This window comes from Chlamydotis macqueenii, chromosome 4, assembly GCF_036417535.1.
Source record: "Chlamydotis macqueenii isolate bChlMac1 chromosome 4, bChlMac1.mat, whole genome shotgun sequence".
NCBI lineage: Eukaryota > Metazoa > Chordata > Aves > Otidiformes > Otididae > Chlamydotis > Chlamydotis macqueenii.
Window position 1 is genome coordinate 80580300 of NC_141559.1, and position 13826 is coordinate 80594125.

The following is a 13826-nucleotide window of genomic DNA, read 5'->3' on the forward strand; positions in this document are numbered from 1 at the left end:
AACATCCTTCAGGGATAAACTAAACAACGGATTAGCCTTCACTGAACTGGAGAGCTCATGAACATCAACAGGAACATTTTAGATGTTCAACATAGGACAAGAGGAAATGGCCTCAAATTGTGGCAGGGGAGGTTTAGGTTGTATATTAGGAAACACTTTTTTACTGAAAGAGTGGTCAGGCACTGGAACAGGCTGCCCAGGGCAGTGGTGGAGTCACCATCCCTGGAGGTGTTCAAAGAACATGTAGATGTGGCACTTCAGGACATGGTTTAGTGGACACGGTGGTGTTAGGCTGACAGTTGGACTTGATGATCTTGGAAGTCTTTTCCAACCTTAATGATTCTGTAACGGTGGTTGGTGGTAGGGAACATGAAAACACACTGGACTAAAGATATCAATAAGCACAGAAGCAAATTTAAAAATTCAAACTGAACTAAATTATAACGTGGTCTTTTCTGTATCCTGTCAAAAGCCATGCAGCTGAACTTCAGTGTTCTACACAAGAAAAGGAAAATGTGTCTTTTTATCTCAGAGTAGCCTCTGTGTTGCCAACTTGGCTCTCTCCTTGCTTTGTTCCAGCGGCCTGATAAAACAGATGGTCCATGGCTGCACACAGGCTAGCTTGCTCTCACACTCCAGCCAGGAGGGAACCCAATAACATCTTTTCTAAGGAAACTTGGGTGCACTTGTTTGAGTAGTTCTGATACTGAAAGTGACAGTACTGTCCTTCAACAATCAGTATGAAGCAGAAGATATTTTTGCCATGCAGAAGACACTGAGGTGTGTGATTCAGCACTGCAGGAAGCCTGTTGTTTCTTTGTTCAGCTACTAGTTTTTCTGCAACTTCTATATTTATTCTAAAAAACTGGGATTTCTACTTAAAAATAAGAAGCGTTCCCTTCTTTACCAGATAGCTGCAGAGCTAAGACAAGAAGCACATTCAAAATGAGTAGAATATTTCATCACATAAACAGTACAAAACTATTCAATTAACTATAGTGGCAATTGCTAGAAAAAGTTGCCATCTTTTTAGTGACCTGTGCATAGCAAGTTATTAGAATAATTATTGTAAAAAAGGATTAAAATGAATGTAAGCGACCAAAAAAAAAAATGAGTCCTAGCAATTAAAGTGTTGAATATAATAATTTAATGAGTTTCTGCATAACAATTATGAATTGTAAAGAGAATTGTGATTAATAAATTTGAGTGAAACACATCAGGTATAGAAAGGAACAACAACTGAAAAGCACACACAACTTCCTAACAGGCATGGCAAAGGATTCGCTCTAAGAACACTACTGTGGCATTCTCCATTAGGCAGACAGATTCCATCATTCTGGATATTACTTTCATTCCGGGGCTTGAAGAAGCTTACAAATACTGTATAGCCAAGCAAGTTAGTGGGTAGATTATATCTATGCCCTGGGCACTGTGAACTAAGTTAAAAATCATAATTAGAATCAGCTCCATCCTTCTCTATTATCAGATTAAAAAAAAATTGCCCAAATAAAAGTTTAGTTGAAATTGATATTTTTTGAGATAAGCTTCAGTTTCAAAGGGTTGATATTTTCCAGCAAGCCACGTTTTCTGAACAAAGTTTATCAAAAATTCCCATCAAGCTCTGAGAACAGAAGGAGCAGCAAGTTATGAACGTTATGGGAAGCAGCAGTGTGAGGAGGTGGGCAGGACTGATGGTGGGCTTGATCAGTCTTGGGGACTGATCAGGTCTTTTAAGGGGTCACTTTTGCATTGCTTTATATATCTGATAATTTATGCTTTTTCTTATACTTGGTTCCTATTTCTGAATGACTTGACAGAAGCAGCAAGAGAAGCAGGGACCACCTGGCTCTGAGCACGTTTCCAAGCCCACTGTAGCCTGGGGATTAATACAGCGAGAGTTACTGCTGCCTGCTGACCCCCCGGCTTTCCAATGAGCCTGAGAGAAAGGAAATGGGGAAACTATGAAAATGAGAAAGGCATAGAGCATATTCTTAACATCATTATTAAAAATGTGGGAAATAAACATTGCTGAAAGTAAAAAAGGCTTTCCCCAACACCCTGAGTGGGATTAAGAGAACAGGCATCTTAACGTCAAGACAATTTAGGGTTTTGTGGTCAAGACAGGAAAAATTTAAATAGAAAAATGGAAAAAGGTACTCCAGTATGAGATAGCATGAGAATGGAGAAAAGCAGACCAAAGAGGGTCAGGAAAGGTCTATGGTACAGGTTTACGATAAGACAAAAAATACAAAGGAGAGCACTTACAGGTTTACATAAAGCAAGAGACAGAAGGTACAACAGCACTTTTAAGTAATTAAGTTATTTAATCTCTACTATCTGTTCATATAATCTGCACACATTATGTATGGTAAGCTATATTTGAGACCCAATGCAGTTATTTTTGCACCATGAAAGAACTTATCAAGGATTTCTGAAACCATGCCCAAAAGCATCAATCTACATGAAAATTAAACCTATCTTTCCAAACTGGGAATTAGACCAAAAAAAAAAAAAGCTAAAAAAAAAAAATTCCACAGGCTATAATGATCTTTTATCTAAAGTTGATTTGGAAACATTTTCATACCCTCACACTTCATTGCCAGTTTCAACTGGAATTCACGTATCATACAGGTGTCAATATAATATAGTGCCTTATATAACTACGTACGATACGTGACTGTTCCAAAACTGCAAGAGCTTCTGTGCAGAGATAAAGAGATTCCTGAACTTCGTACAGTGAAATTACACTCTGGTGCAGGGATCAAAACACAAAGCTGACCTAGGGACCACCACTAACACACAGAAAGGCACCTCAGTATGTTTTGTACAATAAAAGGTTCATAAACAATACATGATTATTGTTAGATTTTTAATGAGAACAGAAAAAAAAAAAAAAACAACAGTCATTACTGAGAGCTGCAAGCATTGGTGTCACCATGGAAGTATATTAATAAATAGGAGAGACCTAAAAATTGTGCTTAACTGTCAGGAATATTCATCAATTGCATCTACTCAATGCATTTGTCAGCAGGTGTATTAATCCATAGAGATTTCTACACTACCTTAACTAGAGCAGCTCTGCTCCTTACACTTGCATATTTAGAGGTAATTGAGTATTTCCACCTCTCATTGAGCTAAAAAAAAAATACAAAATAAAAAATAAAAAAAATTTTAAAAAAAGAGAATCATAGCCAAAATGCGAAGGGAAAAAAAAGTGAAATAGGAAAAACAGGAAAAGGAAAGTGGAAATAAAGACAAATTAACAAGAAAATAAAAATTTTGTCCTACCACATAACCTCAAGGTATCTTTTGGACAGAATTAAAAATGGGCCAAAATGACTTTGTGAGTGCTGTGTATGGTCCTTACATTCAACCAGATCATGTTGTGTGCAGGAGCATGGGACTGGAAGGATTCCTACACCATCACATCTCGCTACTTGCTTCCCCCTGCAATCATAGTGTAGTCCTCCAGTACGCGTCACAAAGATTTACTCTACAACTCCCTCACCACCTTCTACCTCTGTTATAACCCTACCTGGGTCATTCTAGAACCTCTTTCCTCTAACTTTGAAACTTTTATTTCTTAAAATACAGTATTAATGATGGATTTATACCTATTTCTTTTTGTTTCAATGTTATTCTACAAATTCATCATAATTTCTGCCACATGCAGGTATCTATGCAGGACACTCCTCAGTGTGCTCACAGTTATTTTATGTACTAGCTATGCCGACTCGGAACACACACAAAGAGCGTTTTCCTGCATGGAAAGCATTCTTGGATGTAGAAGCAATAGGGAAAGAGCACAATACAAGACAACTGAAAGGAGAAAATGGAAACTGCTTCAGTCAGTGAGAAATATATAAAGATTAACTGAACAGCAGTTTAATTCAGGTAAATGTTTGTGGACAATCATATCTAGCAAGTTCGCCATAAACTGCATGATCAAAGTAATAAAATTAAGAGGAATTTAGAACCATAAGGTCCAGAAGGAACAGGTGAAAGGAAGATAGAGTTGATACATTTGCGTGTGGAAAAACAACATATGTTCCCTGAAATACTGTAAAATCACATAATAATGTAAACAGAGGATATAAACTGGATTATCTGTAATTAAAACAAACATACAAAAAACCCAAGCACAGCTCTGAAAGTCAAAGTCGGGACAATTACGGATAATGAGATTTGTAAACATCACAAATCAACATGAGTGAATAGTCTAGACTTTTATTTTTAGTAGCAATAAAAATAATTCTAAATTCCATAGGCACTACAGAACAGTCTCCTTTTCCAGTTTTCATATACAAACATCAGCCATAAGAACTTGCAGACTTAAAGTTTAAAATCTTTGTCCCTGATAAAGGGACTAAAACTGAGAAAATGAGACAGCTGGTGATCAGAAAACAATGATTTGACACTTCTCAGAGGAAAGCAGCACATGTTATTTGATTATAACATTTTATATTGCCTCACTCTAAAGTATTACTCAGAATACTGCCCTTGTAATATGTAAAAATGTACTCCAGACAAGGACTAACACCTTTTAGGATTCAGACATTAGGAAGTGTATTTCAAATTTTCATGCTGTCATTTTTATTACTTCTCTCATCTACTACCACTTTCTGAAACCCATATCCAAAATTGAACCCATATCCAAAATTAAACCCTAATCTGGATGGGAGAATGAAGCTTCTTCACAACTGCTTTTTAAAGCTGGATGACTGCCATGGAAAATGCAGTCAAAAAAAAAGAGCACAGAAGGAAATATACTTTAGGCAAGGAGGACCCCCAGAAAAAGTTTATTGCTCCAAGGATTGCTTGCATCTTTCTCATTAAATGTGTCTGGGTACGTAGCAAAATAATCCTGGTAACATGGATCAGAATCCAAGGTTCCCAATTTTTAGGTGAATTACAGCAGTATTTACAATTACATTCTGAACAAAGAAAATCTTGCTTTTAAAAATTGAAAATATAGTTTACTGCCTCATTTACAACACTTAAAAAAAAATTCATTCTACTGAGTAAGTTTGTTAGTAACCAACAGGACAGGCTAATGGTGGCAGTGTAGGAGAAAAACTGTCTTTCCCTTTGGCTGAAGGTTGGCTTTGTAACACCTCCCATTGTCCACCATCTCTTCACTACAAGCAATGTGACTGAAGCATGAAGTAATGACCAAATCTCAAGCTTATCTCCTTGACTTTCTCCCTTGGATGGACAACTTCCCAATTCACATTTCCAAGACAATGTCTCTGCGCCACTCCAGATCACCCTCCCACCCAGTTTCCCTAACCCTATCCATTGTGACATTAGACATCTGGTGAAACTCATACCTTTGCTCAGTTAAAAACTTCCATCACTGGTGCTGGAAGTTTTAGAGGGCACCTACACACAGTCATCTGAGGTGACTCACTGCCAAGTCGAAAGGAATCTCCTTCCAAATACTTTTAGTCTGACTGAGGCTGTAAAATAACTGATTTTCCTGTTCAAAGGGTATATCAAACTTTCTCTTTAATGTTGGGTTGAAGAAAGAAATTTGTTTCAGAATTGCTGCCCAATGAATTAATAGTGAATTCAAGCAATCAGCTGTGATCCAGATGATGTTTCACTAGCACGCAGCTTTAAAAAGCTTCAAAACGAGAGGCCGAGATGCTCATCCCATGGTGCTCTATAGCGTTACGGTAACAGCGTTCTTCTGAGAGGTCTACATTCAACTATGCACAGAGAGAACTTAAATACAGATCTCATGCACGTCAAAAAATCTTCTTGCAGAACATTGTATCGCAAAACTTAACTGAAAAGGTCGTACGTTTAATACTGCTGGGAACTAACTGACTGCGGACTAGGCCTACCCACTTTTGGAATTACTGCTAGGAGACAGAACGGGGCAAGATAACGTCCTATGGCACCTCTTCTAATTTGTTAGACTCTGGGGTTTTTGTTTGGTTGTTTTTTTAAAAAAATCCTAGTGAAACTATTTTCCATATTTGACCTGGATTCAGAAATTTCATGCATACTAACACTACACTGTGATGGGTGGTGGAACAAAATGTTTACCAAAAAATATGCCATAGTTAAAATCCCTTGAAAGATTATTTTTTTTTCTTTCTTTTTTTTTTTTAAACTGTGGTATATTTCTGCAGTCCTTTCTCAAATAAAACCTTTTTTTTAAACATAAATATTGCTGCTAAAGAAACAAGCAGTAATTTTAGGATCTGATTTTAGAAATCAAGTCAAATATTTCTGGAAGAAACCCCATTTCCATAACTTTCAATTTGTGAGTATAATTTAATTTTTGACAACTGTCAGAAGTTGACATTCTAAAGCAATTTCATTCTTCCCTGCTGTAGCATCACAATACTAATAAAATCTTCAATACAAGAAAGCCTTCAAGACAATAAATATACCATGAAAAAGGAAAAATCACCTAATATATTAAACTTTTTTTCAAACATATATCACTGTGCTTTTGTAAAATTTGTCTCACACTGTCATATTTGGGCAATATATCAAACACCAACCACCTTTGAAAACAAACATTTCGGGGAGATGTAAGTCGCTTAAGTACATTTAAACTAAGAGGAGCTTAAACAAAACATTGAAAAGTTAAATGAACACTAGAAAAGCTCCAACCAAGGCTGTAACAGAAATAAATCTTTTTAAAATGGTGCAAAGAATAAACACATGCTCTCAGTCCTCAGCTGGCTTTAACAAGAATCAGTATCATCTTCAGTTCAAGAGCTCCCCAACTACTCGAACCATTACGGATGTGTATAGAAAAAAAAAATCACCTCTATGCATTTCATTTTCCCTCTATTTTTAGCTTCCTGCTCAGGGATATGGGACTCACTGTGGGATACAGGGGAAGTACATTGTAGGAGTGCATAAGATTTTTAATAGGATGTTGAGGGGAGGAACCAAATATGGGGAAAAGGGAGGATCAGGATGATTTGAGGAGGAACAAGCATGTGAAGATAGAAGCATAGGGTAAGAGGATAAAAGGGACCAGTCATTGGTGATGGAATTGCTGGTCAGTGTACTTGTCTGGCCATGCCCTGGGCCAGATTTCCTAATTTCCAGCTGCTGGAGAGACCACGGTGTCTGTGGATCAATGAGGCACTATATGTACCAATATAGGTATTTCCCACTGATGGGCCTTCAGTCCTGATCAGGACAAGATGCTTGGTGCTGCTGGGCTTGTGCAAGTGCAGCGTGTCTGACGTGTGTGGTCAGTCGTGTATAGATGTCCATATGAGCTGCACATGCGTGTTTCTGCACATATGCCTACTGGGAATATGTGCTCAGCCTCGCCACTGCTTAGACCTGGGGCTGTGAAGTTGCAGTAGCCTCACCGCTGGATTTGGGACCCCCTGACACTAGTTATTGGTATAACAACTCTTTGAGATTCTGTACAATGTCTGCGTTTTCACTAGATGTGTTTTAAATCATTTTAGAAAAGGAACTTGAATGTCTTTCAGAAGCTAACTTCTCTGAGAGCTGAAAGATAATTAATGGATTTGAAAAGGGTCTGAAAGAATTAGCATTAGAGTAATTGCATAAAACGACATTTAGCATGCCATATTTCTTCAGATGAGCACTACAAGCATGAATAACAACTGAAGTCGCTTACAAATGCAACAAGCAATTCAAAACAGATTCTGAATATTTTTGAATAACAAGATAGAGTTTTCAAGCCATAGCTTCAGTGACTTTTTGAATATAAGACTTCAAATCTTCATACTCAAAGCTTCCTGTTGGACAGGTGTGAGCCACCAAAGACACTGTGTTACTGGCAACTTGTTTTCTTCCAGAATCATAGAATGGTTTGGGTTGGAAGGGGCCCTCAAGGATCATCTAAGTCCAACCCCCCTGGAAGGAACAGGGACATCTCCAACCAGATCAGGTTGCTCAGAGCCCCATCCAACCTGGCCTGGAATGTTTCCAGGGATGAGGCATAGACGCTATTGACAAAATAGTAAATATGCTTATTGTACACACAGGTTCTTTCAAAGGTGTAGACCAAGACTCATTCTCCCATCAGGCAGGACTGACCACAAGCCTCACCTCATCTTTCAGAAATGGACAGAAAGTCTGGTTTGTCTAAAATAACTACTTTTCAGTAATTTCCTTCTACACATACACACTTTTTCCTCTGTCTAGAAATAGTGGTCACTAACTTCTATAAGAAAAAAAAAAAACAAAACAAAAAACCACAACCGAGAAGTTCTCATATACTTCAGTAAAAAATATTCTACATAAACGTAGGTGCTTAAGTGAAAATACTAGATAATATTTTTTTCTACAAAATATTTCTCTAGTCCCTAACTCAGGTGAGAAACAACAGCTCAGGGTGTGTAGACAAATTCTAAGTGATAAAATATTAGTATCAGGGAGTTTTGAGCGTTTTTTTAGAAGAATTCATAATTCCTCCTTCATACTTACCAGATTCTAACCCAATATTCCTTCAGTTCATTCACTCAACTCACACTTTGGGAATAACAGTCAGCCAGAAAGACTGAAAAATGCCAAAAAAAAGTCCTGAAGTATTCGGTGCTTAGTTGTTACAGTAAGTGATACCTTTAAACACCTCCAGCTGCAGATCAACTCTTCAGTTTGAATTCTGCCACTGGGACTCAGAGTTGAAAATGGATGCAGAAATCAGACAATCCTTCATCATTAATATATTTTTTATATGTAACTTTAAACCCAAACTATGCCAGGAAAATACAAACTTTTTTTTTTTTTTTTTTACGACACAAACAACGAACATCACTATTTCCCTGGTCTCATGTATCCCCCGTTTGGGAGATCTTTGACACAGCTCTGACAATGTGGGAATAAATACCCATGCAGCAAAGTATTCAGTGGCATAGCAATTGGATAATTGAACTTAGATAGTTTTGAACTAAAGCTTATTTTCACTATTTTGGTATTTTTAAGACCTATGAGGCCAAAGTATTCCTTATCATGGAATTATTACAGGATATATACACACAATCATAGATACACAGTTATGAGCTTTATGCACGAAGTATTTACTACTTTTCATAACATTATGTGAAACAAAACACAACTCTCTTCTTGTTGTTAGCTGTTTTTTTTAGAACTCAACTTTGTAAATCAAAACTGTCGGTCAGCAGTTTCATACAGGTACCTAAATCTACTTCCACATTGTTAAAGTAACAAGCATCGTAAAGCTATATATACTTTGCATTCATGTTTATTCCAAAGTATTTTGCAAATGATAGGGTCTATTCGTTTCATACCCATCAATGGAAAGCAACTGTCTCCAGGATGAATTACAACTGTCTATGGTAGCACACAACAGCACACAGCAACGCAGGGAGGGAATGAGGAGCACACCAGAGCCAGCTGGAACTGCAGGGGACGCTTTGAGGTTGACGGTGTCATTACCCAAGCTGGGATTTTGCCAGAGAAGCAACTAGCAATACTCTGGCAAAACACAGTCTCAGTTCATTAATCCAGCTCTTTATGTCATTGAGCTAAACATATCATTTCACACCGCACCACGCTGGACTAGCTTCCACGGCTCGTGCGTGCTAATAAAGGTGTTTGGTGTCTCCTCTCTCCTAATTATGGACTCAGGTTGTATAGACCCAGAAAAGCTGTTCCACTTTTCTGACAGACTTTTTTTTCTGGCCCACAGTGTTGACAAAAGATGAATGGCTATATTGTTCTGCATAATATTAAGATTTTCTCTCTGCTTCATACATTTTTTTAAATACAGATAAAAAAAAAGAATAAAAGACTTATTATCAATTAAAAAATCACCAATTCAGTAGAGATGAAAACCAAAACTCTCCACAACAAATCCTCTCAAGATGCCTCTAGCTTTACAAAGCACAGATCTACAAAGACATCACTGTTAACTAACACAAAGCTCTCATGATAAAGAAAGATAATGAGGAACTCTGATACCATGCGAATCAATGTGGTATATTTGCCTAGATCAGAGAGCATGAAACAGTTTACATTGATGAGTAACTCAGGAGAATGCAGCAAAACTGAATCAGGATCACAGCCCCAAAGGAAGCGAGCTATAAATTCAGAGGGAATGGGGGCATTCGCCTCAGCGCTGAAGATGCCGTACTAGGATCTGACATAACACAAAATAAGTAATGTAAGCAACAGGAGACTGAAGTAGCCAACAAATTAAACTGAATGTCAGAACAACTAAACATCAGTATCAACATTCTAAGTTAAAAAAAAAAATCCCAAAGCCAGCAACAACAACAATAAAACCCAACCCACTCCCCCCACCAGAATACTGGCATAACACTGTACATAGCATATTCAGCAAATACTCAATTTATTATGATGTACTGGCAATTCAATATTAAAAAAGCCCAACATATAGCAACAGGAAAACAGTGACATTAAATATATATGTAGTGGACAGGAGGAAGAAAAAGCCTCAGGACAGAACAGACTGGAATATATGCAAACCAGTGTTTATGAATACAGGATTGTAACCCTGTCTCCTATGATCACTTAAGTCCACTTTTCTGAATTAAAAAAAAAAAAAAAAAAAAAAAAAATCATGAGTGCTGGGGGTCTAACTCACTGAAAATCAGTATTTTATACCTAAGTCCTTTAGACTCCTTTTGAAAGCTCAGTTGGAGATCTGCCAGTCTTGTTCTAAATCCCAGGACTGATGATACTGGCAGATGGTATCAGATTATAGGATTTATGATGGGAAAAACCTGAAAGGTACTTAATTCTGCTGCAATAAAGATAATTACAATTGAAGTCAATAAAAGTGAAAAGTTTTGATATGACTATATATGGAAAACACATTTTTCCCCTACCGCACATGTAAATTTTAAAGCATCTGACATACATTTTACCTCTTGAAAGAAAACCGGCAGATGATACTCATGGTATCATGTATATCCATGATATTTCTAAAATTTCAAAGCCTTATTTGAAAGTAGTTTTCCTATAAGACCAATTTAAACTTCAAATATTAAATCATGCAGGATTGCTCAATTTTAGCAAAGTGAAAAATCATGTCATTTTGTTACACAGCAGAATAAAAAGCAAGTTGAAAATGAAACAATAAGCTCTGGCACTGGGCAGCATGGCTGCTAAGTAATATTTGAGTTTACTGTTTGGTGACAGAACAGCTAAAAAGGGGAAAAAAAAACCAAACCAAAACAACCCACATCTTTTTACTAGAGTTAGGAGATTTTTTATACATATTACCATTCACAAAGGTCAGAAATACTCTAATATGGGACACAGTTTTAATTACATTATCAGAGCAGTTGATACACTTGTTTTGGAAGAAATCTTGAAAAGCATCAAATAAAAGTTGCCCACATACCTTGTTTGCGTACATCCTCCACAGCAGCAACCAATTCCTCCTTCAGATCCTGGCTCTCTTTGGCGATTTGATCTCCTTTTTCCAAAAAGTTCTGAGTGGCTTGCTCTACTGAAGCAGCCAAGACGTGAGCCTTCTTGGAGCGTCCTTTCTTTTTGCCAGATGGTCCTTTATTGCTTGTGTTAACAAGCGTGGTTACCTTTGGGAAATAAAAACAAGTTTTTGGGAGTTTGAACACTTTTTCAGCTATTAATAGCACAATAGACGGTCACCTAATTCAACACTCCCACTGTTTTCTTTACCCTTGCAATGATGTAATGGTCACATGTATTGAATAAATAAAACTTAAAATTTAAAATCCAAAGCATGACAGCACATAGAAAAAGTTCTTCCTTTTAACCTCTATTTAGTCTGGGGTAAACAAATCACAGTCAAGCAGCAAAGGAGAAAAAGATAACAGACAGAAGTGGAAGGGCATTGGTGCTAAAGCATCATTTTTGTCACTGTTTTTCATTTTAAAATGAAATGAATAAGCCGATAAACTGAAAACCTAACACACGTGGGTCAGAAAGCATTCAGAAAGCAATCATCCCTTCAGATGAGTACTGTCAGTTACATTCAAGTGGCGACAAAAACACGGTGGCTTTTTTCCAGCCATTAATGAGTGAATAGGTCCTGCGGCAAAGATTATACAGGGTAAAACTCTTCAGTTCAGTATTGCTCAGGAATATGTATCATGTATTGGCATAAGACAACAGCAGATAGTGAAATCATCCCACTTTCTCTCCAGTATTTAAAAAGAAAGAAAATCTGCTTCCATGTTTGTAGAATCTCGTAAAGGAATTCCGTACTGAGCTGTCCACAAACTAATTAAAAACTTTTACCATAAAGCTTTAAAATACAGCTAGGTGTACACCACAGCTTTTCCTGGACCAAAAAAAAAAAAAAAACCCAAACAAAAACCAATAATAAAAAAAACCTTCTATCACTCCACCAGTAGAAGGCTGCCTTTCTGTAAGACACGAATATTGAATCAGATTTTCAGATTTCATCAGGTGCTAAACACAGGAAAAACCAGAACCGGATCCGTAATGCTCAGGGATGCAACACGCCCTGACCAGGATACAAACCAGAGGAGCTGAAGTAACACAGCGGTGTGCTAACCCTGAAATTTCCTGTAAGAAGAGAAAAATCTTTGCAATAGAGACAGTGCAACACAAAGCTAAAATTTCAAAACAAAGTATAAAAATTCACTGCCATCTCATCCCTATTACAAAAAAGTGTGACAAGGCTTTTGGTGCAGTTGTGACCAAAGAGCCTTGTGTTGTACTCTTTGTGCTACTTTTTTTTTTTTTCTCTTCGAACTTTTTTTTTTTTTTTTTTTTTTCTCCTCTCAACTAAGGATTATTTCTCAAGTCACATCTAAAAACTATACACTATGGAAGAAGAAAAAAAAATATTATCAGGGCTTAAAAAACACCATATGCATGGATGTATTGACTGTGGCGGGGGAAGGTATTCCAGAGCTTTCTTTCAGGAAGGAGTCTGCCTGGCTGCAGGAAGATAATAGTCTTCCATCATTTGTTTTTTTTTCCCCACTATTTGTATCTATAAATAATATTTTCCTTATTAGTTTTCCCTTGAAATTATTCTTCATAAATGTTCCTGAAGATCCTTTTGTGGTTGATCATTGTCAATTCAAGAATTTTAGAATAAACAAACCAGGCTGCCTCTGTAACCTAACTCAGGTTTAGCAAATGGAACGGATTTGTCCAGCACATCATAAGGATGACTAAGAAAAGCTTTCCCATACAGCAGGCAATCTAATTGTTTCAGAATATGCTGAAATTCACCTGAAGATGAAGAGAAATTTGGAACTTCATCTTAACTATTTGGACTTATTGAACAAGCTCGAATTAGATTGCCAGAATAGTTCGGATAGTACAGAGAAGAAAAAGATTTGAGGTAAAGAAAAGGCGGTCAATAAATCAAGTCAAGTCAGACTATTTCATAGATCTTTATTCAGTAGATGCAGGGGTCAATACCTAAAAAAATGCTTGAAATAGCACAAAAACAAAGAAGTTGTAGCTGGAATAAGAACTGCCAAAGTCCTGTGAAGACACAGGAATTACTTGGACTGAAGACTTCTTTTGATGCTCTAAAATTTCCTAAGATTCAACAAAATCAGTGTTACTGGATTGTAAGTCTGCAAGTTTGCTTCTGTGCATGATTATCTACAGGGTGGGATTCTTTTCACCTAACTTTACCTACAGAAAAGTTCCACATCTACTATATCATCTACAAGTACTCAACTAGTGCAGCCAACGAACGGGAATAGGGACCACAGCTGTCGCAGAATAAATACGATAAATTTGTGCCTACAGATAAACAGCCAGTTAGACGTCATTGATGAGGAAGGGAACCTAAAATATCAGATTGAGAACAAGCAAATAAGCATTAGATTGCTAAATTAAATGAAATAAAT

General features: G+C 37.1%; 1 protein-coding gene across 1 annotated transcript in view; it reads right to left on the reverse strand.

The window, feature by feature from the left end:
- CTNNA2 (catenin alpha 2) overlaps positions 1-13826 on the reverse strand; it is a 495930-nt gene that overhangs the window by 380520 nt on the left and 101584 nt on the right. Inside the window, exon 3 of the mRNA XM_086747020.1 lies at positions 11345-11540. Within this exon, the coding sequence (XP_086603146.1) occupies positions 11345-11540 (196 nt within the window). The remainder of the gene's footprint in view (positions 1-11344; positions 11541-13826) is intronic.